Here is a 26,112-nt window from a genome sequence, read left to right as displayed (position 1 = left end):
ATCCGCAGAAGTTATCAGACTTTGGATGGAAATAATTTGAGAAATGAACTCGATCAATTTTTATTACTTTTTATTAACTTATTGAATAAAAACATGTAACACAACTTGTAGGACAATATTATTTTGGTAGATGGTCATCATTTTCAATTTATTATTGTATACAAATAAAAGATGTAGAGAACATTTAATCCCGTAAAAAAATATTTAATCATCCTGTTTGGAGAAGTACCAATTTTAGTGGGAAAGTGCACGTTTCATTTTATGTTACGTTTCGATGATGTGGATAAGAGATTTTAGAGCTGCAAAAATTTCCTTAGAATTCCCGATGTGATTGATCTACTTTCACTAATAAAAGGGACCAATGCGACCCAACAAGATTAAGCACGATTCAAGCTCTAGTTAAGCCTAAATGCGTGTATGTTAGGCAAAATATGCACGTGTTTATTTATAATTGACTTTGTATTTGGATTGATGAATTTTAAATGTATTTTGTATAGTTTTGGAGAAGTAAGAGCATAAACTTCAAATCCACGACTTACAAGTTTATATAACATTTCATGTTACCAACTAATGATGACATCTTAAATCTATTATAATTTGTATGACTAATGTGTAAATAAATAATATATTGATTTAAAATTTCGTATATGATTTCGTTGTTAATCATAAAACTATAATTAAAATCCATAGATTTCAAATACATGTAACCAAATACACCCGAATTTTTTTTACGGAATTCCAAATGTGACGTTCTCCTTATTTTAGCGATGAAATTGAATAATAGAATGAATGGATTTTTCACCATATCAATTTCGGGAAAAATGACCATACAAGGTTTGTGAAAATAATTAACATATATAATTGTATGCAAGAAATATTTGCAAAAGGTTAAATGTGCAAATAACCCATGTTATATCAATTTCTATGCATTTTTAGAAATATTACAGCATTTTTAGAAATATTACAGCTTGAAAAATCGAGGCTTTCCAAATATTCCAGTCCATTCTTATTTCATGTCAAGTTTTTAATCACAAAATATATAACTAACTAACCAACCGAGGAAATTTTTATTATTATTTTTTAAATAATCTATATTATATTAATCATTATGTATTTAAAAATATGCGATAAATTGTACTTCATCTACACCAAAATATTAAATTTCAAATAAAATATAAATTTGAAACTCAATTATAACCCTCACAAATATTTGTTAGTTTACTTGGAAACAAAGGACTTTCCAAATATTAGAATTTTAGGTCAAAATTTGTGTTGACAGCTCATTTTCTTGCAGCTGAGTGAGAGAGAAGAAGAAGATACGGAAGCAGAATGAATGAATCAACCACCCATCTCCACCGCGTAAATTTCACGCTTTTCTCCCTTTATTTTGTAATTCCTTCTCACAAAAAGGCAGTGTAAAATTCAAGGACCTTTCGATTGAGACCTTTACACTAAACAAACCAAAGATTTATTGTTTTTTTAATGCTATTTGCTTTTGCAGAGTCAGCGATGGCCCACAGCCTTGCTACCATATTCGGGCAATTGCATCTGTCGGGTATTTCCTTCTTTTTTTTGCATGCAAACTCAGTACCTACCCCATCGCCCTTTTTGATCTGACAGATTCACTGTCACACACAAGCGTAATCCTCTTAAAAGGTTTCGATTTCCTTTTTACTACGTGGGTTTATTCGTTTGGGAAGCCGTCTATTGTGTTCTGCACCGAAATCAAGGAGGGCTTTTGGTTCCAAAAGGATATCGCCGCCAGCTGATTTAGAATTTGGTAAATTCGTACTTTCTCGATAAGAAAGAGATTGACTTGAAACAGAGTGACCCTGAATTCGTTTGACCCTTTCATTTGATTTGCTAGCGGTTTGTGAATCTTGATTGGATTTGCGGTGGAAGTTGGATTTCTTTGTTTTTGGTTTCTTGGGCTTGAATGTTTATGTTATCTGGTTGTTGTTGGATAGATTTCGAAATTTAATGAGATTCTTATTTTGGCTGATTTGGGTTTTGAATTTTTGCAATTAATTGTGTTTTTAATAGATTTCTACTTCTAAAGATAGCCTTACGATTTCATTTCCTTTGATAGGTTTGGTTTCTTAGTGGGTTCAGAAGGATCGATATAAGTTGTTTTGGTTAAAAGGAATTGGACTTAAGTCTTGTTTCCTTCTGATTAATGCTAGAAATTTGTTTTATGCGGGGGCTTGCTTAATTTCGAAAGCTTTCAAAAACTAAAGATGCTGAATATGTCCTTCATGTTGCGGTGATTGTAAGCCAGCTTCGTTCGCAACAAATATGAGATTTAAAATGGAGGACTTCAGTACATAACCCTGATATCTGGTCCGTGATTGATTTGGGCATTTTATTGAATGTGTTCGTAATATGTGCTTAATTAACTTCATAAATTTATTCCATTTGTTATCTTGTTGATCTGTGCTTTATCATGAATATTGAAAAACCTTTCCTTTCATAAACTAAGTTAATATTGCATATTGTTTACGGATCTTTCATTCTTCATCATCTTGGTAAAAATTGAAATGATAAAACGGCCTATGTTTGGGAATCATGAATGTTTTGTATGTTAAAACAGATCTTGAGTCGCTTCTATTCGTTAAACTAATGTCCTGTTTAAATTAGATTTGATGGAAGTATAGGTTCTCTGTTATTTAATTGAGTAACCCATTTTTATCACCAACAATTTATTAATTTAATGGTCCGTGATCCCATAACTCATATGATATTATGTGATCCAGGATGTATTTAACAGAAGTCATATCCCCGCATAATAATTTGGCACTTAAATCGCGAGGCAAGAGTAAATGGGAGCCTCAAATTCTAGAATGGAAGAAGACAAAGGATTGCAGCTTTGCCGTTCTCGAAAGAAATTTATCAAACAAGCACTCAACGGCAGGTGTTCTGTAGCAGCAGCTCATATTGCTTATATAGAGGAACTGAAAATCATAGGAGCTGCTTTAAGGAGATTTGCAGAAATTGATGCTCGAGTTGAATCTTTCTCCTTCCCTTCAAGAAGTGTAACTACCGAGCCACTAGCTTTCGCCGAGAAGTCTGTCTCTCAATTATCTCTGTCCTCTCCATCCCGATCACAATATGAGGATGCCACCGTGAATGTCTCTCCATCCCCATCATCGCAAGTGTTGAAGTACAACTCTCATCATATGAAATTTAGAAGCACATTTTCGAAGAAAGTTGAGGAGAAGCCTCCTGTGCATGTTACGGTATCAGTTACCTCAACCACTTCTCTGAGCACCACTCCTCGTTCGACAGAAATACCCGTAGCATCATCCTTTGAAACTCCTTCCATCCCATCAGAAACTCCACCATGGGATTATTTTGGCCTTTTTCATCAGACAGATCAGTTTTCTTCACAACAGAGAAATGGATTTGATCAGGGTTCTGAACACTATGATGATATTCAACATCTTAGGGCTGAGGAGGGCATTCCTGATCTTGAAGATTTGGAAGAGAAGTTATCCTCACATGGGATAGACGAATCTCATGACTCTGAAGACGAATTTGACGAGCCCTCCTTAGCTACACTTGTTCGGAGTTTTAAAAATATTAGCGTGGCAACAGAAAATGATGCCAATAATGAGTTACCCGTGACACCTCAAGACAATAGAGTATCTAAAACCAACCTTCCAAGTTTTGAAAATGTGAGAGAAGGCAAAGAAAATGTTGTCAACGAAGATTCATCTATAAAGTCATCAGAAACCAAGTCTCCGGGTTTTAAAAATGTGATCAAAGGCAAAGAGTTTGTCTTCGATGAAGATCCATCCATACAGTCAACAGAGCGCGTGGTATCAGAGGCCAAGTTTATCAGTGGGAAGAAAAATAAATCTCCTGATCTATCACCATTAAGAGCCACATCTTCAAGATTTATGTATCTGAATGATGCGAAGATAAATCCAATTACAGAAAGCGAAGTTGAATATAAGGTCGCACCTAAGGACTTCTTGTCTAGCATGCAAGAGATTGAACATCTTTTTGTTAAAGCATCTGAATCTGGTAAAGAAGTTCCCCGGATGCTTGAAGCAAATAAATTTCATTTCCGTCCAGTTTTCCCTGGAAAAGAAAGTAAGGAACTCTCTCTCACTGATGCACACACAATTGCACTGAAAGGTTCATGTGTATTCATATATGCATGCTTGAGTGTTAGTTTATTTTTAGTTCAGTACGCAGTAGTTTTATTTTTAGTTCAGCAAGCAATGTGGGAACTCCATATTGAAATTCCAAGAGAATTTTCATCTATAGGATGATCTTGCGAAAGATGTTATTATCTTTTACTATTAATTAAGAGAGATATCCTTAGAGTTTGGTGTGAATAGTGAAACTTTTTTGCCTTACCTAAAAACCTTTATTATTTTTAAATTTCCCCTCCTATTTTAAAGGAGTAAAGATTAATATATTTTTTTAAAAATTATTCAAAATAATCTATCATTTATAATTTATTTTATTTTTTGGCTAATACATATTGTGTTTTAGACTTTTAGTAGTAAATATTTTTCCAATGTAGTTTAGATTGTAAAAAATTAAAAATATATAAATATATATAATATCCACAATTCTCCACACACAAGTGTACAAATCTATGCAATGGATGAAAGGCCTTAGTTCTTTTGCTTTTCCAATAGATTTTATCTATGATAGATACTTTCAGTCATCAATGAATTAGGGTAATATGTATTAAAGACCTCATTCAGCTAAAATTCTACAAATTATCAGTGCCTTAATTTTTTCATTTTCCTTGCTATTGATTTTCTTTCATCATTATTGTTTTCCCTGTCATGTAAATTGATGATATTAAATAAAGGATTCTTCTTTTTGCAGGTGGATCAGTTGCCTCATCTCTACTGAAGTCTTGTTTCTCTTGCGGGGATGATCCAAGTGAGATTAAACAAGGTAGGTCTCTCCCACTATATTTATGTAGAGCTATTTTTCCGGCTGTCAGTGGAATTATGGATCTTAGCAGTAGTTGTCTTTGAAAGCAGCACTTTCACTCCCCTTCTCCGTTTATCAATTGACCAAGGATTTTTGTTCATTGGAAAGAGGTTATGATTGATGAGATAGATAGATAGTCTATGAAGATATAAACAGTAGGATGTTACTTGTTAGTGTTCTTCCCTTCCACATTTTTAAGTTTTGGATATCTTACACATTCTCCGAAAACACTTGGAAATTATACAACGTTGACCGTAACAGTATAACATAGCATTATACTTTACCACATGTTTTTTCTAGTAATAATCATCACCGGGTGTCTTATTGCATTTATTGTATTCATATATTTTACTTCTAACAGATTGAAAATAAAACAAAGATACATGTTGAGCTTTCGCACGGTTAAGGAAACATTTTTATCACAATTACTCAAATGATCCATAACATGATTCTAAAATTCGCTAGGCACTTGGGCGCCAGACTAGCTCAGGGACTAGGCGTCGCTAGGCTGATTCCACTGTATCAAGAAACTTGTAATGGTTCTTAAACTAAATTTCAGCCCAAACTTTGTTAAAATCCAATTGACACCTGGTTCATTCCTCTGATTAAGGCGGATCAGAAAAATAAGCAATGCAAAATAAATCAAAATAAAGAAAAAAATTACCTTTAAGGTCTGGTTCGATTTTTTTATGTGTGCAGAAGTAAATAGACAAAGTAGATGAGAGTGGCGTGTTAGGGCAAGCGCAAGCCAACAAATCGTGGTTTTAATTGGGCATTCAATCCCAAAAAATTAAAAGCACGAGCCTATAATTCTTTCTTATGTCATAGTTCTACTTTAATTCGGCTTTTAAAAATTAAAAGCCCAAAAAAATTTCCTAAAAAAACTTTAAACGCCTAGCCCGCCTTGAACCGCCTAAGAGCGCCTAGGCGCCATTGCCGCATAGGCTGGCTGCCTAGAACCTTTTCGGTGCGGTCAAGCGGCGCCTGGGCGCCTAGGTGGCCGCCTAAAACTCGGAGCGCCTAGGCGCCTAGGTGGCCGCCTAACCCGAGTTTTAGAACACTGATCCATAATATGAATGATTATATATAACGTTGGCAATTTTTATTTCTTTCCTTAGTATGTTTATTGATGTGGCCAAGTGCATGCATTTACCATGTCTGAATTGCATACATATCGTTAAAATTGAGATAATATATTTTGAAATCATATGTCAGACTATAAAGATTCTGATACGCCTTAAGATTTGATTGAATTCTTATAAGAAAAAAAAGTGAGAGATATATTCACCTATAAAAAGAGGTGATTAGTATAACCTAATTTGAAAGAGATTGACTGATCTTGACTGGGAACTTATTTTGATATAGATGCATTTTTATCATGTTTAAAGAGTTTTATCATGCATTTTTAACTCAAGTTGTCATTATTCAATTATTGATCGCTCATTAGTTGTTTAATTACTTATCTAGAGCCTCCTCAAAATTCTGTCAAGTACTTAACGTGGCATCGGACATCATCATCTCGATCTGCTTCATCTCGGAATCTTCTTTGTGGGAAATCCATTGAGGATATCAATGATGTTAGTAAAAATCTCTTTGAAGACTTCTGTATGGTCTCCGGAAGTCATGCCTCAACTTTGGATAGGCTCTATGCATGGGAGAAGAAGCTTTACGATGAAGTGAAGGTACAGTCCAAACTTTATATTTTCTGACTAGACATGATTGTGAGGGGATCAAATAATATCATTCCTCTTTCAGGCTTGTCAAGTGCTTAGAAGTAATTTTGATCTGAAGTGTAAGCTTCTCCGACAGAAAGAATCACAAGGACTGAATACTGACAAAACACGTGCGCTAGTTAAAGATCTCCATTCAAGAATTAGAGTTTCTATTCATAGAATTGACTCTATCTCAAAGAAAATCGAAGAAATTAGAGATAAGGAGCTTCAGCCTCAACTTGAGGAGTTAATCGAAGGGTATGGATCTTCCCCTGGTTTCTGCTATCAAGTACATAAGATCAGTCACCATAATTTATTTGGACATTTGATGCCTATTACACATTGGAGTACCAAACTGACGAGTAAGATGGCGGCAGGTCCAGTTCCTATGGGCTGACGTAATTGCTTTCATAAAAATTACAAATGAAACCCCACACAAAAGTTGGCTTTTCTACATTTCCTTTGATTTACGTACAATAGTTGTACCACAACTTTCCCCGCCCTTTGATCGACTTTACTAGCTTGCCCCCTAAGCAGTATGTTTTGAACTGAATATGATACCTTCGATGCTAACTTTAAGTTATTATTCCCGGTCTTTAGGCCTCATAATGTTAATGTTAAAACGTGAAAATATTATTGCACCACCTCCTATATGCTCAGGAAAAAGTTATTTCTAACTCTTGTTCCTGATCATAGATTAAGAAGAATGTGGGAAATGATGATGGATTGCCACAGACTTCAATTTCACATTATATCGATCTCCATTGCCCCTGGAAGCACGAAGATCAATATACAATCAGATTCACTGAGACAGATTTCTGTCCATCTCGAAAATGTACTCAGCACTTTATCGTCCAACTTCACAAAATGGAATGGCGCGCAGAAAATTTATGTTGAAGCCATAAATAAGTGGCTATTCAAGTGTGTTTCCCTCCCACAGAACACTTCCAAGAGAAACAAAAGAATGAGACTTCCATCCATGAGAGACTGCGGTCCACCTATATACATGATTTGTGATGCATGGTTGGAGATGATTGATAGATTACCATGTAAAGGAGTCGTTGATTCTATCAAAGATTTGGCAGCAGAAGTGGCTCACTTTTTGCCCCGTCAAGAGAAAAACCAAGGAAAGGCCACTGATCGCTCTCGTAATGTGTCATTGCTTAACGGGATGGATGGTGATGATCACGGTATAAGGACATCGACAAATGATGTTCTTGAGAATCTGGTACCTGCATTTGATGGCTTTCGTACAAACTTGGTGGGTTTTCTTGGCAAGTTGAACAACTTCGCTGAATGTTCTGTCACTATGTTCACTGATCTTCAGAAGTCCATTCAAGACGCGAAGGATAAGTACGAGCAGTTCAAGTCTCAAGAGACGATGGTTGTGTAAATTTTACGACTCGAGATTTTGGGAAGGCATCAAAATAAAAGGACCAATACATAGGTATAGAATGACTTCTTCAACTTGAATATTGGATTAATTTTGAATAAATGAGCTATTATATATTTATATTTATATAGTAGGCAGTGTGTAGTATGTATACATGTTAAGTTAAAATTGGTTGATTCAGGAGTTATAGAGATGTGGAATTTTGTTATATGTAGAAAGGCACAAATTTTCACATGTATATGGTCTAAGATATCTGTATAATGACATGATGGTTGTATTAAAACCGTGGTGTGCTTGTGCATGCAATTGTTCTGGAAACGTACATCGGTTCGAAAAATATTTCATTCATATCCAAGATTATTGAATTTGAGTGGAATTCATAAATTCTCGATTTTTTTTATTCGAACTCGAGCACAACTTATTTCATTTGATATTACACGAACTTTTTACGGGCTTTAATATTTTATTAAAATAGTATAATTATATATTAAATAAATATATTTCAAACCTAGACTTAAAATATCTCCTGAACACATTGAAATGCTTCAAGTTGAGCTTGAAATTGAGCCTTGATTCGAAACGATTTCACGCGTAAAAAATATTAAAAATGTTGAGTTTTCAAATGAACTCGAATACACTTCTTGAAGTTCGAATTCGAGCTTTAAATTTTGTTGATATTCAATTCTATTTAAGAAGAGTGATCGACCTCTGGCGGAAAAAAATAAATTCTGTCCATATATAAAAATTAGCACTCCAGCCTTGCGTTAGAACGTGTTTAATTTACCTATCATATTAATTGTTGAAAAAAATATGCTATTCCTTATATTATTATTATTATTAATTTTTCCTTTGGAATGATTGTTATTTTAATCAATGATGGCCATTGTCCAGGTGCATGCACAACCCACCGCCATGCATGTTCTGCCAGAAATGTTGGTATATGTCCACTCTTGCTTATTTTCTTAACACGCAATATTAATTTTAAATAAAAAAAACTTTAAATAATAAAATAAAAATAAAATTTTTGCTTCCTTTGTAAGTGCTGCTTCTTGATGGTAATTAATTCTACATATTATAAATGAACCAACTCGTTTGATATATTCAACTTAAATAAACCCCATAAGTATGTGCAACAAGTCATATTATTATATTAATACCTCTTTTTGATTAATTAAATGACAACGTCAATTTAGTCCATAAAAAAATTGATCTGAGTTAAATTTAAATGTAAAAACCAAAATCATCCTATATTATATTATATTACACAAAAATATATGATTATATATTCTACATTGAACTTTCGATAAAATATCTGCTGACTAAGTAATTAAAATGCCCACCGACAATTAAATAAATAGTTTAAATTCAAGTTGCCTGACTTCACTTTTTCTACGAGGCGGCTGAGTGGAATCTCCCACTTTATCGAGTAAAGATGAAAAGTACATTAAAAACTAAACTCATATAATCACCTAACGCAAACTCGATAGCAGCAAGAATTTTTTGTTAATGTAAATATTCTTGCAAAGGGCTTATCATGTGCAAGCCTACCTTGATTCCTGAAAGTCAAAACAGAGAATACAAAATCCACCGTCCTCTTTCGTTTTACAATATTGAGCATCTGCAGATAAGATCACAAGTCCATCTGTCTCAATAAATAAAAATCTTATTTTACATATATATATATATATATATTATATATTGAGAGAGAGAGAGAGAGACAATATAATGTAAGAGCGAATCAAACTTTTTGATAATTCACGTGACATATTATAAAAGGACTTTTCCCGTCGCAAAAATATTTGGCATGCGAATCCAATACGGTCATCGCAACATTTTGACCTTACACAAACAATATTAAGAAATTTTAAAAATATTTAAAAATTCAGAAGATAAACATACACAATTATGTCTTTCCAATCCCATTTCTTGTATTCGTAACAAGAAATTTGAGAATGTTTAAACCATTTAAAACGCAATCATTTGACCGAAGAACAAAGCAAAACAGGACATGTGCATCAACATTGATAAAGTCGTCACGAAGTAGGCTAGGGACCAAGAAAATTTCGTATATTAACCTTTCATTACCCCCAAACAGCGACCTGAAAAAGACTGGAAACCCAGTACCCATGTTACTTGGGCATAGCAGCCAGCCACCGTTGATATTTTTTAACTTTTTTTTTTTTTTTTTTTTTGCAGAAACTCAATTCTTTAACGTTTTTTAATATAACATTCGGGATTAAATTTCATTTGTAAGGACCGAATACGACTCGTTGCAACCTCAAGCCTTTGGCTTGATGTGATGTCGACATTTAAAGACAAGACGTGCATCTACCGAAAACCACCCATTCACTGTTCCACTCCACTTGCAAAAATACGAAGTCAAATAAAGATGACAAAACATCGCCTTCCAGTCAACAAAATACACCCACTATGTACATCAAACTTTGATCCCACAGCAGACATATCAAGCTATCAACCTTAGCTTGTGATCGGACAAGAACAACCAAATCAAGGAACTCCAAATGAAAATGAAGCTTATTTATATCACATACATATGCAAGTCTCTACCCATTTCTTTCAACAGCAAAGTATGGTAAATCGCTCGTAGGATAACGATAACCATCCTTTTCATGATTGTAACAACCATGCCCGAAGAACTTGCACGAACTCTCAAGACTAAAAGGTTAAGAAACTAGAATAGTAATAACTAAGACAAAACGGAGTAAAACAATTCCACCTGATGAAGTGTGTGGAGATTGAATCAGAGACGTTGATTGCCTAGTTGACGATCTCAAACGGAGTGTTTCAGTACCAAATCGAAAGGTCCTGCTTGATCTGGTTATCCCTTGAAACATCAGGAAAATTGTCTGTGTAGTCAATGGAGGACATATTGAATGGAGGACTGAACATAAGTTGGAAATTTTCAGCTCCATTGGAGACGAAAGGCGGATTTATAACCTTGGACCGGTGGAACTGATCAACTGACATGTTGTTGGAAAATATGTTAGGTTCCAGCAGTATTTCTTGACTTTGAAGGTAACCATTTTGTTGGCATTGAAGGTGCTGAAGAGACGGCTCCTTAGAAATGCTGGAGCTCCCATTTGTGTTCTTGTTTTCTTGAATATTGGTGTCATAGAAAGACATGAGATCGTTGATCGTTCTCAGTCCATCTTCTGGAACGCCGAGTGCTGATAGATCAATAGTGTGATTTGATTGGACAAAAGACTGAGAAAAGGCAGCCGGTTTCACTTCCTTTTTGCTGAAATTCGTAACCCCAAATTCGGAAGAATCTTTGTCAGGGCAAGGAAGTTGGTGATTGTCCCTTGAAGCTCGATCCTGAAAACCACAACGAACTTCTCTATGTGGGCACGGAAGAAACTCACTAGTTAATTTCTTAGGGTCCATCATGTTGTTAAGCTCATCATTTAATTTCCTCTTCCGGGAGAAGTCAAAATTGTTGATCATTTCATCTTTGATGGTATAAGATTGTTGTGGAACTGAAACCCGATCGTGGAATCTTTCCATCCCAATATTCGACAATTGAAGGGGACTTGGTTTCTGCTCGTGCACCTCAAAGTTCGACTCTTCCTCAACACCTTCGACATCATACTCACTAGTATCGGTAATCAGGAGCGTCCCACTTCCACCAGACGAGGACCAAGGGAGACACCTGTCCGGGTAAAGATCCCGAGCCAAAGCTTCCTCCTGGTTGATGATAGCAAGCCAAGTAGCACTTTCTTTAGCTGTCATCTTGTCTTGTAAGCACTTGGACTGCCTTACAAGCTTCCGAATCTTGCCAATGTCGGGAAACATATGCTTGATCACAGCCGTCAAAACACCCACTTTCCACGCCTTTTTCAGATCGTGAGGCTTCTTATATGGTGGAGGGACTTGATCCTTCTGCAAGCCTAACTGATGCCACCATTCCTCCTTCCCACTGGGCCACCATGGTGGCGGAACACCTTTCTCTAAAGGATACCTTCTCTGAGGAGGATCACAATGCTGCATTAGAGCGGACAACAACGAGCCAAGAGTCGTGTCTTGGAGCTCCTGCAAGGTATGTGGAGTCGGACCAAGGGGGTTTTCGACCTCATTTCTTTCCGGGACACAGTTCTCTGCCTTGTATTTCGCAATGGCAGCCGGTCCATTCCGATCAAATCTTACCCTATCCTTCCACCATTCCCGAAGATTATCGGATGCACCACTCACCGGCTTGCCTTTCTCCGGTATGATTCCATAAACGAAACCTTGAGCTTTGCACACTTCCATCATCTTCAACATGTATTTCAAGATCCCATCTTGAGCCCTCGACATCTTCTTTCGCCTAGCCTGCTCTTGAGACTGCTGCTTTTTTACAGAGTCGACACTTTCTCTACCCTTGTTCAGTTCTTTTAGCCTTTTTAATCGCATTTTGTCTCTCCACATCCTCCTCTCGAGTTCATCCACGTCGATTTCTTCATCTGTATAATCATCCTCCACAACTTGCTCGGCTAGGGGTTCAATCTCGTGTTCGGGATCAACGGACTGCGGAGGGCAGAGATCTATTCCCTTGATAGGAGCCGAGGAAAAGAAATCAAGATCCCCACAAAAACCCATATCTTCAAACGTCATCATCTTGAATCAAAGAACACCAAAATCAAACTTGTAGAAACTGAAATATTTTATCAACGTGTATTAAAATCGTGCTCCACCAAAAACACGAGTTCCAGCAACAGGATGCGAAGAGGGACTTCTTCTTTCATGTACCTGCAAAGATGGAGTTGCAAAAATCAAGAAAATCTCAACTCCGCTGATTCTGATCATAAAGTCAATTTTTTAAAAAAACCACTGAAAAATATGGATTTTTTTTAACACACACAGACCAAAAAAAGAATCTTGTAGAATCCGGATCCGAAAAGAATTCAGAGAAAGCGATGCACGTGTCTGAGAAATCTTAAACTTGATTTCCCAATCAATTTTCAGAAAAATTCCAAAAATCCCCGGAAAAAATTGAAGAACATACAAACATATAAAACGGTTTACTATACTAAGATCTAAACCAAAGATCATTTCAACAATGGACAAAAGTACACATCAAATAAGCAGCGTAATCAAGAACCATAGAACAAGAGACACCAAGCACAACTCCTCAAAACCCACCACATAAATCAACAAAAATATGTGAAAAAATCAAATATTTACCCAAAACGCGAGCTTTAATCCAAAATTAAGAACCAGACTCAAGAAAACCACAAACACTTTGAAACCCAGAAGCATAATCAATAAAAACCACAGGAAGTAGAACCGGAAAATAATTATCACAAGTAATCCGCCCCTTTTTCTTCATTTACCTCCTGTCATTCCGTGTCCATACCCTCCTCTAGCGCAGAATAATTGAGCCAAAAAAGGAATAGAAAAAAAAAAGAACGAACCCAAGAAAATGATGCAATATCTCTGTGTGGGCTTATATTTATTAATGGGAATTGGCCCACCGGGAGATGAAAAGTGTCGGGGACTGGTGAACAGTAAACCAAAAACCAACGAAGAAAAATAGTAATTAATTACAGTTTATATGTGTGAAAATATTTATGAAACTTTGAGTAAATTAAAGGAATAAGGGGTCAGATTCAAAAGTACCATTTTTGGGAGTTTGAATTTTACCACCGTCATTTATTATAGGTGAATTCTGTGCAGTGTTCAAGGTTTTGGTTTACAAAATTTCCCCCCACCCCCCCTTTTTTTAATAAAAGATTAATCGTTACGATCCCAATCCAAAATCAAGATTTAGAATAATCAATAATCAAATAGATAGATTATAATTAATCCATTTGAAACTAAACTCAGATTTTATAACTTACTGACTTATAGATGATAGACAATTTCGTTTGTGGATTACCAAAATTTAACGTTAAAAACTCTGAACTCTTCGACATAATCTCAATTTCAATAATAAAATTTTCTTGTAACAGAAAATTTCTCTGGTTAAGATACATGCGTAGTGGGGTAAAACGTACGTGCGTGTAAATTTGTCTAAAATATTTTGTTTAAAAATATAAATTTCCAATGTGAATATAATCCACAAAAAATAATAAAAAATATATTAACATTTCTACTTTAAAGAAAGTTCAATAGGATCGTGGGACTAACTTTTATTACATCTAAAATATAAAAATGAATTAAAAATAATATACTTGTCAGATTGATTCTCACCGCACAATCTTTTATGTTAATTATAAGAATGGTAAAAATTTATCTAAGACGATCTCATGATTCATATTTTGTGAGACATATATTTTATTTGTGTTATTTATGAAAAAATATTATTTTTTATGCTATGAGTATTATTTTTTATTGTGAATATCGATAGGATTGACCCGTCTCACAGATAAAGATTCGTGATATCGTCTCACAAGATATGTACGTATTCTTATAAAAAAATATTAGCCGCTGTTGGTTTATCTAATTATTTATATATTTATTTTGTTGTATTTTGACATACTGATTTGATTTAAGCGGAGAAATTTGATGTGATAAAATGTTTCAGAAATGAATTTCAAATGAACATATCGTGGTCAACATTAAATTTAGTGGATTAGGATTTCGAGTCTTTTAATGCAAATTCATTCAACTTGTTTAATGTTTTTTAAATCCATTGATTTGCTTTATTTTTAGTTATTTCAAATTCAAAAAGTCAAATAATCTCGTCCAAACACACCTCTAAATTAAAATCAATTAATACTTTAGAGTCATTGATTTCAAATCTGTAATAATAATTTTTTTTATTTGTTTGAATAAAATAGATTTTAAATCCTTCACTAATTATTCATTATGGTACATTTCAAATATTTCATACCTCAAACGAAATCTTTTAATCAACAATGCAGCGACAAATATAATCAATAAAAAGAAACACGATTAAAAATATCTTAGTTGGCAAAACAGCATGGTTCAAGCAATTTAAAATCTAACAAATCTCATTTAAGTTACTGAGTCCGCAATACGTAACTAAGATCAAAATTTTAATTTTATCATAATATATAAATGTTTATTTTTTATTAGTTATGATGAAACTCGCAGCTACTACTATTCAGTGCATATTAGATAAATCTCCAGACCACCAAATTAATATACAAATTACGTCAAGTAACTACATCGAGAAAATTCTATTTGACAAACTCGTACTGAAAAATGTAACTAAAAGAAATTGATACGGATGGATAGAGTAACTTAATGAGGTTACAACAATTTTATAACATGTTCTCTGAAATTGAAATAATTCTTTTTTCATATGGAAAATATCGTTGTTTTTTTAATATCACAATTTCCATTATTATTAAAAAATAAATAAATATAATATATATTAATCAAATGATGCAGGGTGTTTGGATAAGAACATGGTTCCTTAATATCTATATTTGTCGGCATGCATGGCCCATCAAGTTATCAATGGAATGGTCATGTTTATCTAGAAATTATAATTGCAGAATAACCCAAAAACTTAAATTTAAATTCACCTTATAAAGCAAATAATGCTGTTGCCACCCCAGAAGATATATTGATAAACGATGAAAATCTAGATTTTATATACACACACTCTCTTATAAATACTTTGTTATATTAAAGGATAATTTATTATTTTATTTGAAACATACACACAATTTAATTATTTTATTTCAGATTTCAAATGATAACTTTCTTCCCTCAAAACCACCTTATTTTTAGCAACAACTTTTATATTAAGTTGAATATCCTGGATTTGGATCATCTGCTTTAGTTGAAGTGTATTTTTTATACGAGATGAACAGTTGATCATCTGATGGACTTCACAAATTGTCAGATAAATTTAAAAAATTGTCAGACAAAACGAGATAATCAGTTGATCATCTCATGTAAAAAGAGCACAAAACCGGTACTATGTTTTCAGCTACAGCGGATGATCCAAATCTGAATTTCTTGTTTTCTTTGCTAGATGAGGTAGAAAGGATTTGAATTGATAAAAAACTAACCATATATATATATATATGAATTACATCTTAGGCCACTATCTTCCTGAATAAGGAAAGAATACACTTAACCAGTGCGCAGCATATGACTTAATCCATAGAGATGGACAATTCTTAGGTTACTCTCGAGTTTCAAAATATCGGTAGAGGAAGGGATATGAAAAATTATAAACGATTCTTGATGTTCGGTTAAATTTTTTTTAAAAAAAAACGAGATGGTGTGACAATGATTCGGCTTTTACAAAAAATGTGCGGAGCTATAAAGTAGTAGAAGAACACAACTTTTTTAATTTCAAGTAAATCAACCAAAAAATATCTGTAGCGTGACTGTTCCGCGAAATGTCATGAGAACTGGAACGGTGACCTCCCCGACGGTCTCCGCGACCACAATTGCGAACCATGCTCTCAATCTTATATGAATTATCGATCAAGATTCGCCTTGGGGAAAAAAAGGTAGGTTCATCTCAACTTGCAAGTATTCAAGATTCACGTAGGAATAGAGAGAGTTGAATTGAGAGAATAAAAGTAAAGAATAGATAGGACGGGACCAGAAGGAGGAAGACAATGTATTTTAAAGAATTATTCGATAACATAATCATATCCTTCAACTAATTTTCCCTGGTGGCTGAGCACTAAATATTTCTTATTCGGACAAGAAATTGAAGCGAAATCATGGTTTACATCCAAGAAATTCCAACGATCAATCTAAAACTCGACTCGACTCGACTCGACTCTCCTCTCGACACAACTAATTTGATTTGACAATGCAACAACTGCAATTATATACCAAACTGAATTTTACCCAGCCAGTAGCAGAATGTAATATGGAATGCGGTGCGATTTATTACATGAAAGTTCATCTTCAGAGTAACATCTTAGAGACATCCGTACAATGACAATACCAATGGTGGCCACCGAGCTTATTGTCCGTTCTCCACGGGTAACGGTAGCCTCCACAAATGATGACTATGGGCCTAACAAGTAACGTGACGAGGTTGTCACATCATCCCAAATTCTATCATCATATAAATAAATATCATGTGGACAGAGGTATTTATACTTTCTGAATTTTGTATCGACTCTCAATTGCGTATTTTAATAGTAGGATAGGATGAAATAGTAAATTACCATGATCTGGGATTGCATGCAGGGTTTTGGAATATGACGCAAATAATGTCAGAGCACTCTACCAAAGGGGGCTATGTTACAAGGAACAAGGACGTCAAAGAGTATGTATCTATCGTCTAAGATTATCATCAGAAAATTTTATTTCTTCACATGATTCTTTCCTTCTATCCTAGCAGTTTTGTTTTACAGCTTGTTAATTTAAATAACATGCATGATGAAATATCTGACTTGAGTAAAGCACATGACGTGATGTATCTCCTGGAGATTAAACCATGGCAGAACTCTTGAGGTACCAAATTTTCAGTATCACCATCTTCTTTGTCATTCATATACAATGTAACATGTGCCGAAATTGGAGCTTCATTCCTACTCCTCGATCTAGCTCCTCTTTATGGTTTTTGCTTCCCGACCAATTTTTTGAAGCTCGTGTATACTAATTTTGAAAAATGTGGCCTATTTACTTGTGTGTAGAGATGTTGAGAAAAGCTTTGTCGGGGGGGGGGGGGGGGGGGGTAGCGACCCTCTAATGTTATGCTGTTTTATGCACATTTTCATCTTTTCTTTTTCATTGATGTATTATGTTTTGAAAATATACATTTCATTTTCAGTAGGTTTGGTCATTGAAGAAATATTTAAAAGACGGAAGTGTAACATCTGTTGACAATGAGAAATCAACATGAATGTATTCTATGTATCTCCACAAAAAACCATTCAATCTAGTACAAGTCAGAAGGCCGCAAATCTTTTTTTTTAGCTCTCAAATGAACTCTTTTGTAATCAGTCACACACATAAAATATTGATGTCAAAAGCAAACCTGAAGACAAGCAGATACCATTCAATAGATGCTGAAATTATCCCCTATTTTGTCACATTTAAATTTGATTAGAGCTGGGAATCCGGCATCTTTCCAGTCTCTTATAGCTCCCACGACTTCTCTCTCAATAGCTTGACCGGTTTATATACGAAATACAAGCCTACCACACCTAAAATAAAGAGACCGGCTCCGACAAGTGTTTTGATCCATATGTCATTCACTTTTCCGTCGTCGTCTTTGTTTGGTGTCGTACGCAGAGTCACGTTGTTCGAACTCTGGCAAAATTGCCGCACAATGTTCTTTGTGTCTTGGTCAGCCGTTCTCGTAAAGTCGACAAGGGCCACTATGTCACGCCCTAGGACCGGGGTTAGTCAACACTGGTGTTGTTCAACAATCACATAATCATCAAAAAACAAGCCTCGTAGCATAGTATAAACCAAAACCAGTCTATTATTCATAAACCATAAAAATCATTGTCTTTACAACTTAAATAAAAATATGCGGAAGCGTTTTTGCAACTTAAAATAAATTAAAACGTAAAATTAATTAAACTTTTGCAGTACTTCATAATCACCATCCCTAAAATTGGTCTTGTTCTTCCTCATCTAATTTCTTCTCTGACTTACCTAGGACGGTAAAATAAGGGGGCGAGTATTTTAGAAAATACTCACCAAGTGGAAGCCGTTCGAGACATATAGCAACATATACATATACTTGAATTCAAATTTTAAATAGCATATCATAATGAATATTCATACTTCATAATCATACACATATCGTACTCGTATGGCAGACTCGTTTAACACTGAAATTCATCTCATTTTCATGGTTTCTTGATATCAGTAACCTATATGTTAATTCTCTAAGGAGCGAGACGATGTCTAATATGTTAATCATCTATGGAGTGAGGTCGTACAACGGTTACATCCCACCGTATAAGGGTCATAGTTCGGAAATCATTTCACATATCCAATCGAATTCTAACAGTGCTTTGACATATAATTTGACCAATCTTGAAGAAAATATATCATGAACAAAGAATTATGCTCGAACGAATTTTCAAAAACTGAAGAGAGATTCGTACACAAATTATAATTTTTTTAAAACGCAAGCCCACTTCAAAAAAACAAGTGTAGCAAACAAAAACTCACTTACGAAAGTATATATACATAACAAAAGCGCACTTACAAATGACAAGTGTGCAAATTATAATATAGCAAAAACTCACTTATCTTAGATCTTGCTTGAAAAAAAAGTTGAAGGAACAAGCTGAAATTTATCTCTAAAAACTCAACCAACTTGAAGGCACGTCGCAACTTAATGAACCGTTGGATCAAGCTCGAACTTATACAGCACGTTCTCAAATATGTTATTTAAAATATGAACGGGGAATGTTGTGTTTGGACATCCTTTGTACCAGATTATGAACAAAAAACCGTAGATATGCTGTTCCGACGTAGAATCTGAGCAGTATTTTTGAAATTAATAAATCATAAAAACTAACCGTTGGATTTTACTGAATTTTGGATAGGTTATTCAAAACATATGAAATAATATTCTGAACAGTGATGATCGGATTATGAGTACCGGAGCGAGAGAAACGAATTTCTGAACTTCGAAAGAATTTTGATGACTCGAGAAGAATTTTTGGGAGGAAATTTCGAAAAATTGGGGAGGAAACTCGAAAATTTCAATGTAAATTCTTAATGGGAGAGTCCTACTATTTATAAGGATATGTGAAAATCTTACCATAATTCGATTGATATTCTTTCCAAAATTTCGAGATATTCTTTCTATAAATATTGATATGCTTCCTTGTTAAGAAAAACTGACTTGTATGTAATATTTCTTTCCAATTAGGTCGATATCCAACCTTAATTTACTGTGTATCTTGCACTGGATTTCGATTTCTATGCATTATTCATTATTTTCAAAATTTCTATTATTTAAAATTTCGAAAATAATATCATATATATGTCTATAAATAAATAAAATTCTACAACTCCCAAAATATTTGGGTTATCACAAGCTGTTTCAAATTCGTATGTTTGTGACTCTGGAGCCGTAGCCCTTCCAATGTAAAAAATAGGTTGCGAAGAAGAACCAATTACGTGTACCTTGAATAATAATGATCTAAGTTTTGGAATCGCTTCGAGTGGCGAAAAAAGAATGAATCAAGGGAAGAACAACGATGGTTCCCTCTCAATCATGGTTTGCTTGAACGGTCGCTGCGCGGCCGAAACGCCTGTTCCGGAACAGGAACGGCCACTGACGTTCCAAAGTTTCATGGCAAATCGGTGATTGCTTTGTAGCGCTGTTCTTTGACGTTATAGCGGCGCTTTAACGGTGGAACTGAACGGTAACGGTCGGAACGGAACGTGAAAGTGCTAACTAGATGTACCATCTTCAGCAAGGCTCGCCTGAATCCACCGATCAGGTGTTTTTTACTCCATGTCTTTTAATCATCAACTGTATTTGATGAACAACGTCGTTTCTCGGAAAGTTTATCAAAATTCTGTAGGTACCAAATTTTGCGTATCATCCTCTTCTTTGCCATTCATGTACAATGTAACATGTGCCGAAATTGGAGCTTCATTCCTACTCCTCGATCTAGCTCCTCTTTATGGTTTTTGCTTCCCGACCAATTTTTTGATGCTCGTGTATACTAATTTTGAAATGTGGCCTATTTACTTGTGTGTAGGGATGTTGAGAAAAGCTTTGTCAAAGAGGGGGGATGAGCGACCCTCTAATGTTATGCTGTTTTATGCACATTTTCATCTTTTTTTTTCATTGATGTATATGGGAAAACATGAGTTTCATGACTTTATGTGCCACAATTATGTTTTGAACATATACATTTCATTTTCAGTAGGTTTGGTCATTGAAAAAATATTTAAAAGACGGAAGTGTAACATCTGTTGACAATGAGAAATCAACATCAATGTATTCTGTGTATCTCTACAAAAAACCATTCAATCTAGTACAAGTCAGAAGGCCGCAAATCTTTTTTTTATCTCTCAAATGAACTCTTTTGTAATCAGTCACACACATAAAATATTGATGTCAAAAGCAAACCTGAAGACTAGCAGATACCATTCAATAGATGCTGAAATTATCTCCTATTTTGTTACATTTAAATTGATTAAAGCAGGGAATCCTGCATCTTTCCAGTCTCTTATAGCTCCCACGACTTCTCTCTCAATAGCTTTCCAGTCTCTTATAGCTCCCACGACTTCTCTCTCAACAGCTTGACCGGTTTTATATACGAAATACAAGCCTACCACACGTAAAATAAAGAGACCGGCTACGACAAGTGTTTTGATCCATATGCCATTCACTTTTCCGTCGTCGTCTTTGTTTGGTGCCGTACGCAGAGTCACGTTGTTCGAACTCTGGCAAAATTGCCGCACAATGCTCTTTGTGTCTTGGTCATCCGTTCTCGTCAAGTCGACAAGGGCCACTATGTCACGCCCTAGGACCGGGGTTAGTCGACACCGGTGTTGTTCAACAATCACATAGTTATCAAACAACAAGCCTCGTAGTATAGTATAAACCAGAACCAGTCTATTATTCATAAACCATAAAAATCATTGTCTTTACAACTTAAATAAAAATATGCGGAAGCGTTTTTGCAACTTAAAATAAATTAAAACGTAAAATTAATTAAACTTCTGCAGTACTTCATAATAATCATCCCCAAAACTAGTCTTGTTCTTCCTCATCTAATTGTTCCTCTGACTTACCTGGGACGGTAAAGTAAGGGGGTGAGTATTTTGAGAAATATTCACCAAGTGAAAGCCGTTTGAGACATATAGCAACATATACATTTACTTGAATTCAAATTTTATATAGCATATCATAATGAATATTCATACTTCATAATCATACACATATCGTACTCGTATGGCAGACTCGTTTAGCATTAAATTCATCTAATTTCCATGGTTTCTTGATATCAGTCTCCTATATGTTAATTCTCTAAGGAGCGAAGCCATTTCCAATATGCTAATCATCTATGGAGTGATGCCGTATAACGGTTACATCCCACCGTATAAAGGTCATAGTTCGGAAATCATTTCCAATACCCAATCGAATCCTAACAGTGCTTTGAACATATAATTTGACGAATCTTGAAGAAAAAATATCATGAATAGGGAATTATGCTCGAACAAACTTTCAAAAACTGAAGGAAGATTCGTACACAAATTATAAATTTTTTAAAACGCAAGCTCACTTCAAAAAAACAAGTGTAGCAAACAAAAACTAACTTACGAAAGAATATATACATAGCAAAAACGCACTTACAAATGACAAGTGTGCAATTTATAATATAGCAAAAACTCACTTATCTTAGATCTTGCTTGAAGAAAAAGTTGAAGTAACAAGCTGAAATTTGTCTCTAAAAATTCAACCAACTTGAAGGCACGTTGTAACTTAATAAACCGTTGGATCAAGTTCAAACATGTACAGCACGTTCTCAAATATGTTATTTAAAATATGAACGGTGGCGATTGTGTTTGGTCATCCTTTGTACCAGATTATGGACAAGAAATCGTAGATATGCTGTTCCGACGTAGAATCTGAGCGGTATTTTTGAAATTACTAAATCATATAAACTAACCGTTGGATTTTACTGAATTTTGGATAGGTTATTCAAAAGATATGAAATAATATTCTGAACGGTGATGATCGGATTATGAGTACCTGAGCGAAACAAAAGAATTTCTGAACTTCGAAAGAATTTTGATGACTCGAGCAGAATTTTTGGGAGGAAATTTCGAAAATTGAGGAGGAAACTCGAAAATTTCAATGTAAATTCTGAATGGGAGGGTCCTAATAATTATAAGGATGATGTGAAAATCTTACATAAATTCGATTGATATTCTTTCCAAAATTTCGAGATATTCTTTCTATAAATATTGATATGCTTCCTTTTTAAGAAAAACTGACTTGTATGTAATATTTTTTTCCAAATAGGTGGATATTCAACCTTAATTTACTGTGTATCTTGCACTGGATTTCGATTTCTATACATTATTCATTATTTTCAAAATTTCTATTATTTAAAATTTCGAAAATAATATCATATATATGTCTGTAAATAAATAAAATTTTACAACTCCCAAAATATTTGGGTTATAACATGCTATTTCAGATTCGTATGTTTGTGACTCTGGAGCCGTAGCCCTTCCAATGTAAAAAATAGGTTGCGAAGAAGAACCCATTACGTGTACCTTGAAGAATAATGAGCTAAGTTTTGGAAATCGCTTCGAGTGGTGACAAAGAACGAATCAAGGGAAGAACAACGATGGTTCCCTCTCATTCATGGTTTGCCGGAACGGTCGCAGCACGGCCGAAACGCCCGTTCCGGAACGGGAACGGCCACTGACGTTCCAAAGGTCCATGGCAAATCGGTGATTGCTTTGTAGTGCTGTTCTTTGACGTTATAGCGGCGCTTTAACCGTGGAACTGAACGGTAACGGTCGGAACGGAACGTGAAAGTGTTAACTAGATGTACCATCTACAGCAAGGCTCGCCTGAATCCACCGATCAGAAGGTTATCTTAGTGTTTTTACTCCAGGTCTTTTAATCATCAATTGTATTTGATGAACAACGTCGTTTCTCGGAAAGTTTATCAGAATTCTGTAGGTACCAAATTTTGCGTATCAACCTCTTCTTTGCCATTCATGTACAATGTAACATGTGTCGAAATTAGAGCTTCATTCTTACTCCTCGATCTAGCTCCTCTTTATGGTTTTTGCTTTCCGACCAATTTTTTGAAGCTAGTGTATACTAATTTTGAAATGTGGCCTGGGGGGGGGGGGGGGGGTGGTGGTGGGTTGGGCGACCCTCTAATGTTATGCTGTTTTATGCACATTTTCATCTTTTCTTTTTCATTGATGTATATGGGGAAGTATGAGTTTCATGACTTTATGTATCACATTTATGTTTTGAACATATACATTTCATTTTCAGTAGGTTTGGTTATTGAAGAAATATTTAAAAGACGGAAGTGTAACATCTGTTGACAATGAGAAATCAACATCAATGTATTCTGTGTATCTTCCCAAAAAACCATTCAATCTAGTACAAGTCAGAAGGCCGCAAATCTTTTTTTTAGCTCTCAAATGAACTCTTTTCTAATCAGTCACACACATAAAATATTGATGTCAAAAGCAAACATGAAGAGTAGCAGATACCATTCAATAGATGTTGAACTTATCCCCTATTTTGTCACATTTAAATTTGATTAGAGCTGGACATCCTGCCTCTTTCAAGTCTCTTATAGCTCCCACGACTTCTATCTCAATAGCTTTCCAGTCTGTTATAGCTCCCACGACTTCTTTCTCAATAGCTTGACCGGTTTATATACGAAATACAAGCCTACCACACCTAAAATAAAGAGACCGGCTCCGACAAGTGTTTTGATCCATATGCCATTCACTTTTCCGTCGTCTTCTTTGTTTGGTGTCGTACGCAGAGTCACGTTGTTCGAACTCTAGCAAAATTGCCGCACAATGCTCTTTGTGTCTTGGTCAGCCGTTCTCGTAAAGTCGACAAGGGCCACTATGTCACGCCCTAGGACCGGTGTTAGTCGACACCGGTATTGTTCAACAATCACAGAATCATCAAACAACAAGCCTCGCATCATAGTATAAACCAAAACCTGTCTATTATTCATAAACCATAAAAATCATTGTCTTTACAACTTAAATAAAAATATGCGGAAGCGTTTTTGCAACTTAAAATAAATTAAATCGTAAAATTAATTAAATTCTGCAGTACTTCATCATCACCATCCCCAAAATTGGTCTTGTTCTTCCTCATCTAATTGCTCCTCTGACTTACCTGGGACGGTAAAGTAAGGAGGTGAATATTTCTCAAAATATTCACCAAGTAGAAGCCGTTTGAGACATATAGCAACATATACATATACTTGAATTCAAATTTTATATAGCATATCATAATGAATATTCATACTTCATAATCATACACATATCGTACTCATATGGCAAACTCATTTAGCACTGAAATTCATCTCATTTTCATGGTTTCTTGATATCAGTAACCTATATGTTAATTCTCTAAGGAGCGAGGCCATGTCCAATATGTTAATCATCTATGGAGTGAGGCCGTACAACAATTACATCCCATCGTATAAAGGTCATAATTCGAAAATCTTTTCCCATATCCAATCGAATCCTAACAGTGCTTTGAACATATAATTTGACAAATTTTGAAGAAAATATATCATGAACAGGGAATTATGCTTGAACGAAATTTCAAAAACTGAAGGTAGATTCGTACACAAATTATAAAATTTTTAAAACGCAAGCCCATTTTAAAAAAAAAACAAGTGTAACAAAAAAAAACCTACTTACGAAAGAATATATACATAACAAAAGCGCACTTACAAATGTCAAGCGTGCAAATTATAATATAGCAAAAACTAATTTATCTTAGATCTTGCTTGAAGAAAAAGTTGAAATAACAAACTGAAATTTGTCTCTAAAAATTCAAACAACTTGAAGGCACGTCGCAACTTAATGAACCGTTGGATCAAGCTCGAACTTATACAGCATGTTCTCAAATATGTTATTTAAAATATGAATGGTGGAGATTGTGTTTGGACTTTCTTTGTACCAGAGTATGGACAAGAAACCGTAGATATGCTGTTCCGACGTAGAATCTGAGCATTATTTTTGCAAATTAATAAATCATAAAAACTAATCGTTGGATTTTACTGAATTTTGGATAGGTTATTCAAAACATATGAAATAATATTCTGAACAATGATGATCGGATTATGAGTACCCGAGCGAGAGAAACAAATTTCTGAACTTCGAAAGAATTTTGTTGACTCGAGCAGAATTTTTGGGAGAAAATTTCGAAAATTGAGGAGGAAACTCAAAAATTTCAATGTAAATTCTGAATGGGAGGGTTCTACTATTTATAAGGATGATGTGAAAAAAATCTTACCATAATTCGATTGATATTTTTTCCAAAATTTCGAGATATTATTTCTATAAATATTGATATGCTTCCTTGTTGAAAAAAACTGTCTTGTATGTAATATTTTTTTTCCAATTAGGTGGATATGCAGCCTTAATTTACTATGTATC

General features: G+C 34.8%; 2 protein-coding genes across 3 annotated transcripts; one reads left to right on the top strand and one right to left on the bottom strand.

Moving 5' to 3' along the window:
• Positions 1 to 1,229: 1,229 nt before the first annotated feature.
• On the top strand, positions 1,230 to 8,192 carry LOC142528797 (uncharacterized). Its single transcript, XM_075633973.1, has 7 exons — positions 1,230 to 1,359; positions 1,502 to 1,780; positions 2,754 to 4,095; positions 4,849 to 4,920; positions 6,427 to 6,641; positions 6,715 to 6,929; positions 7,368 to 8,192. Exons 3-7 carry the CDS (start codon positions 2,820 to 2,822, stop codon positions 8,062 to 8,064), a joined length of 2,475 nt encoding a protein of 824 aa, XP_075490088.1. The 5' UTR covers positions 1,230 to 1,359; positions 1,502 to 1,780; positions 2,754 to 2,819; the 3' UTR covers positions 8,065 to 8,192.
• Positions 8,193 to 10,450: 2,258 nt separating this feature from the next.
• LOC142529843 (protein ETHYLENE INSENSITIVE 3-like) lies at positions 10,451 to 13,565 on the bottom strand. Of its 2 annotated transcripts, none has more exons than XM_075635500.1 (2): positions 13,395 to 13,565; positions 10,451 to 12,810 (listed from the first exon to the last, which is right to left on the bottom strand). In XM_075635500.1, exon 2 carries the CDS (start codon positions 12,676 to 12,678, stop codon positions 10,870 to 10,872), a length of 1,809 nt encoding a protein of 602 aa, XP_075491615.1. In that variant the 5' UTR covers positions 12,679 to 12,810; positions 13,395 to 13,565; the 3' UTR covers positions 10,451 to 10,869. The 2 variants fall into 2 exon arrangements, with proteins under 2 accessions (XP_075491615.1, XP_075491616.1); XM_075635501.1 differs by having other exon boundaries at positions 13,246 to 13,439.
• Between the last annotated feature and the right edge of the window lie 12,547 nt (positions 13,566 to 26,112).

Source organism: Primulina tabacum, chromosome 16, assembly GCF_025594145.1.
Source record: "Primulina tabacum isolate GXHZ01 chromosome 16, ASM2559414v2, whole genome shotgun sequence".
NCBI classification, from domain to species: domain Eukaryota; kingdom Viridiplantae; phylum Streptophyta; class Magnoliopsida; order Lamiales; family Gesneriaceae; genus Primulina; species Primulina tabacum.
Note: the sequence above shows the minus strand (reverse complement) of the source record. Positions and strands in the feature narration are given on the sequence as shown.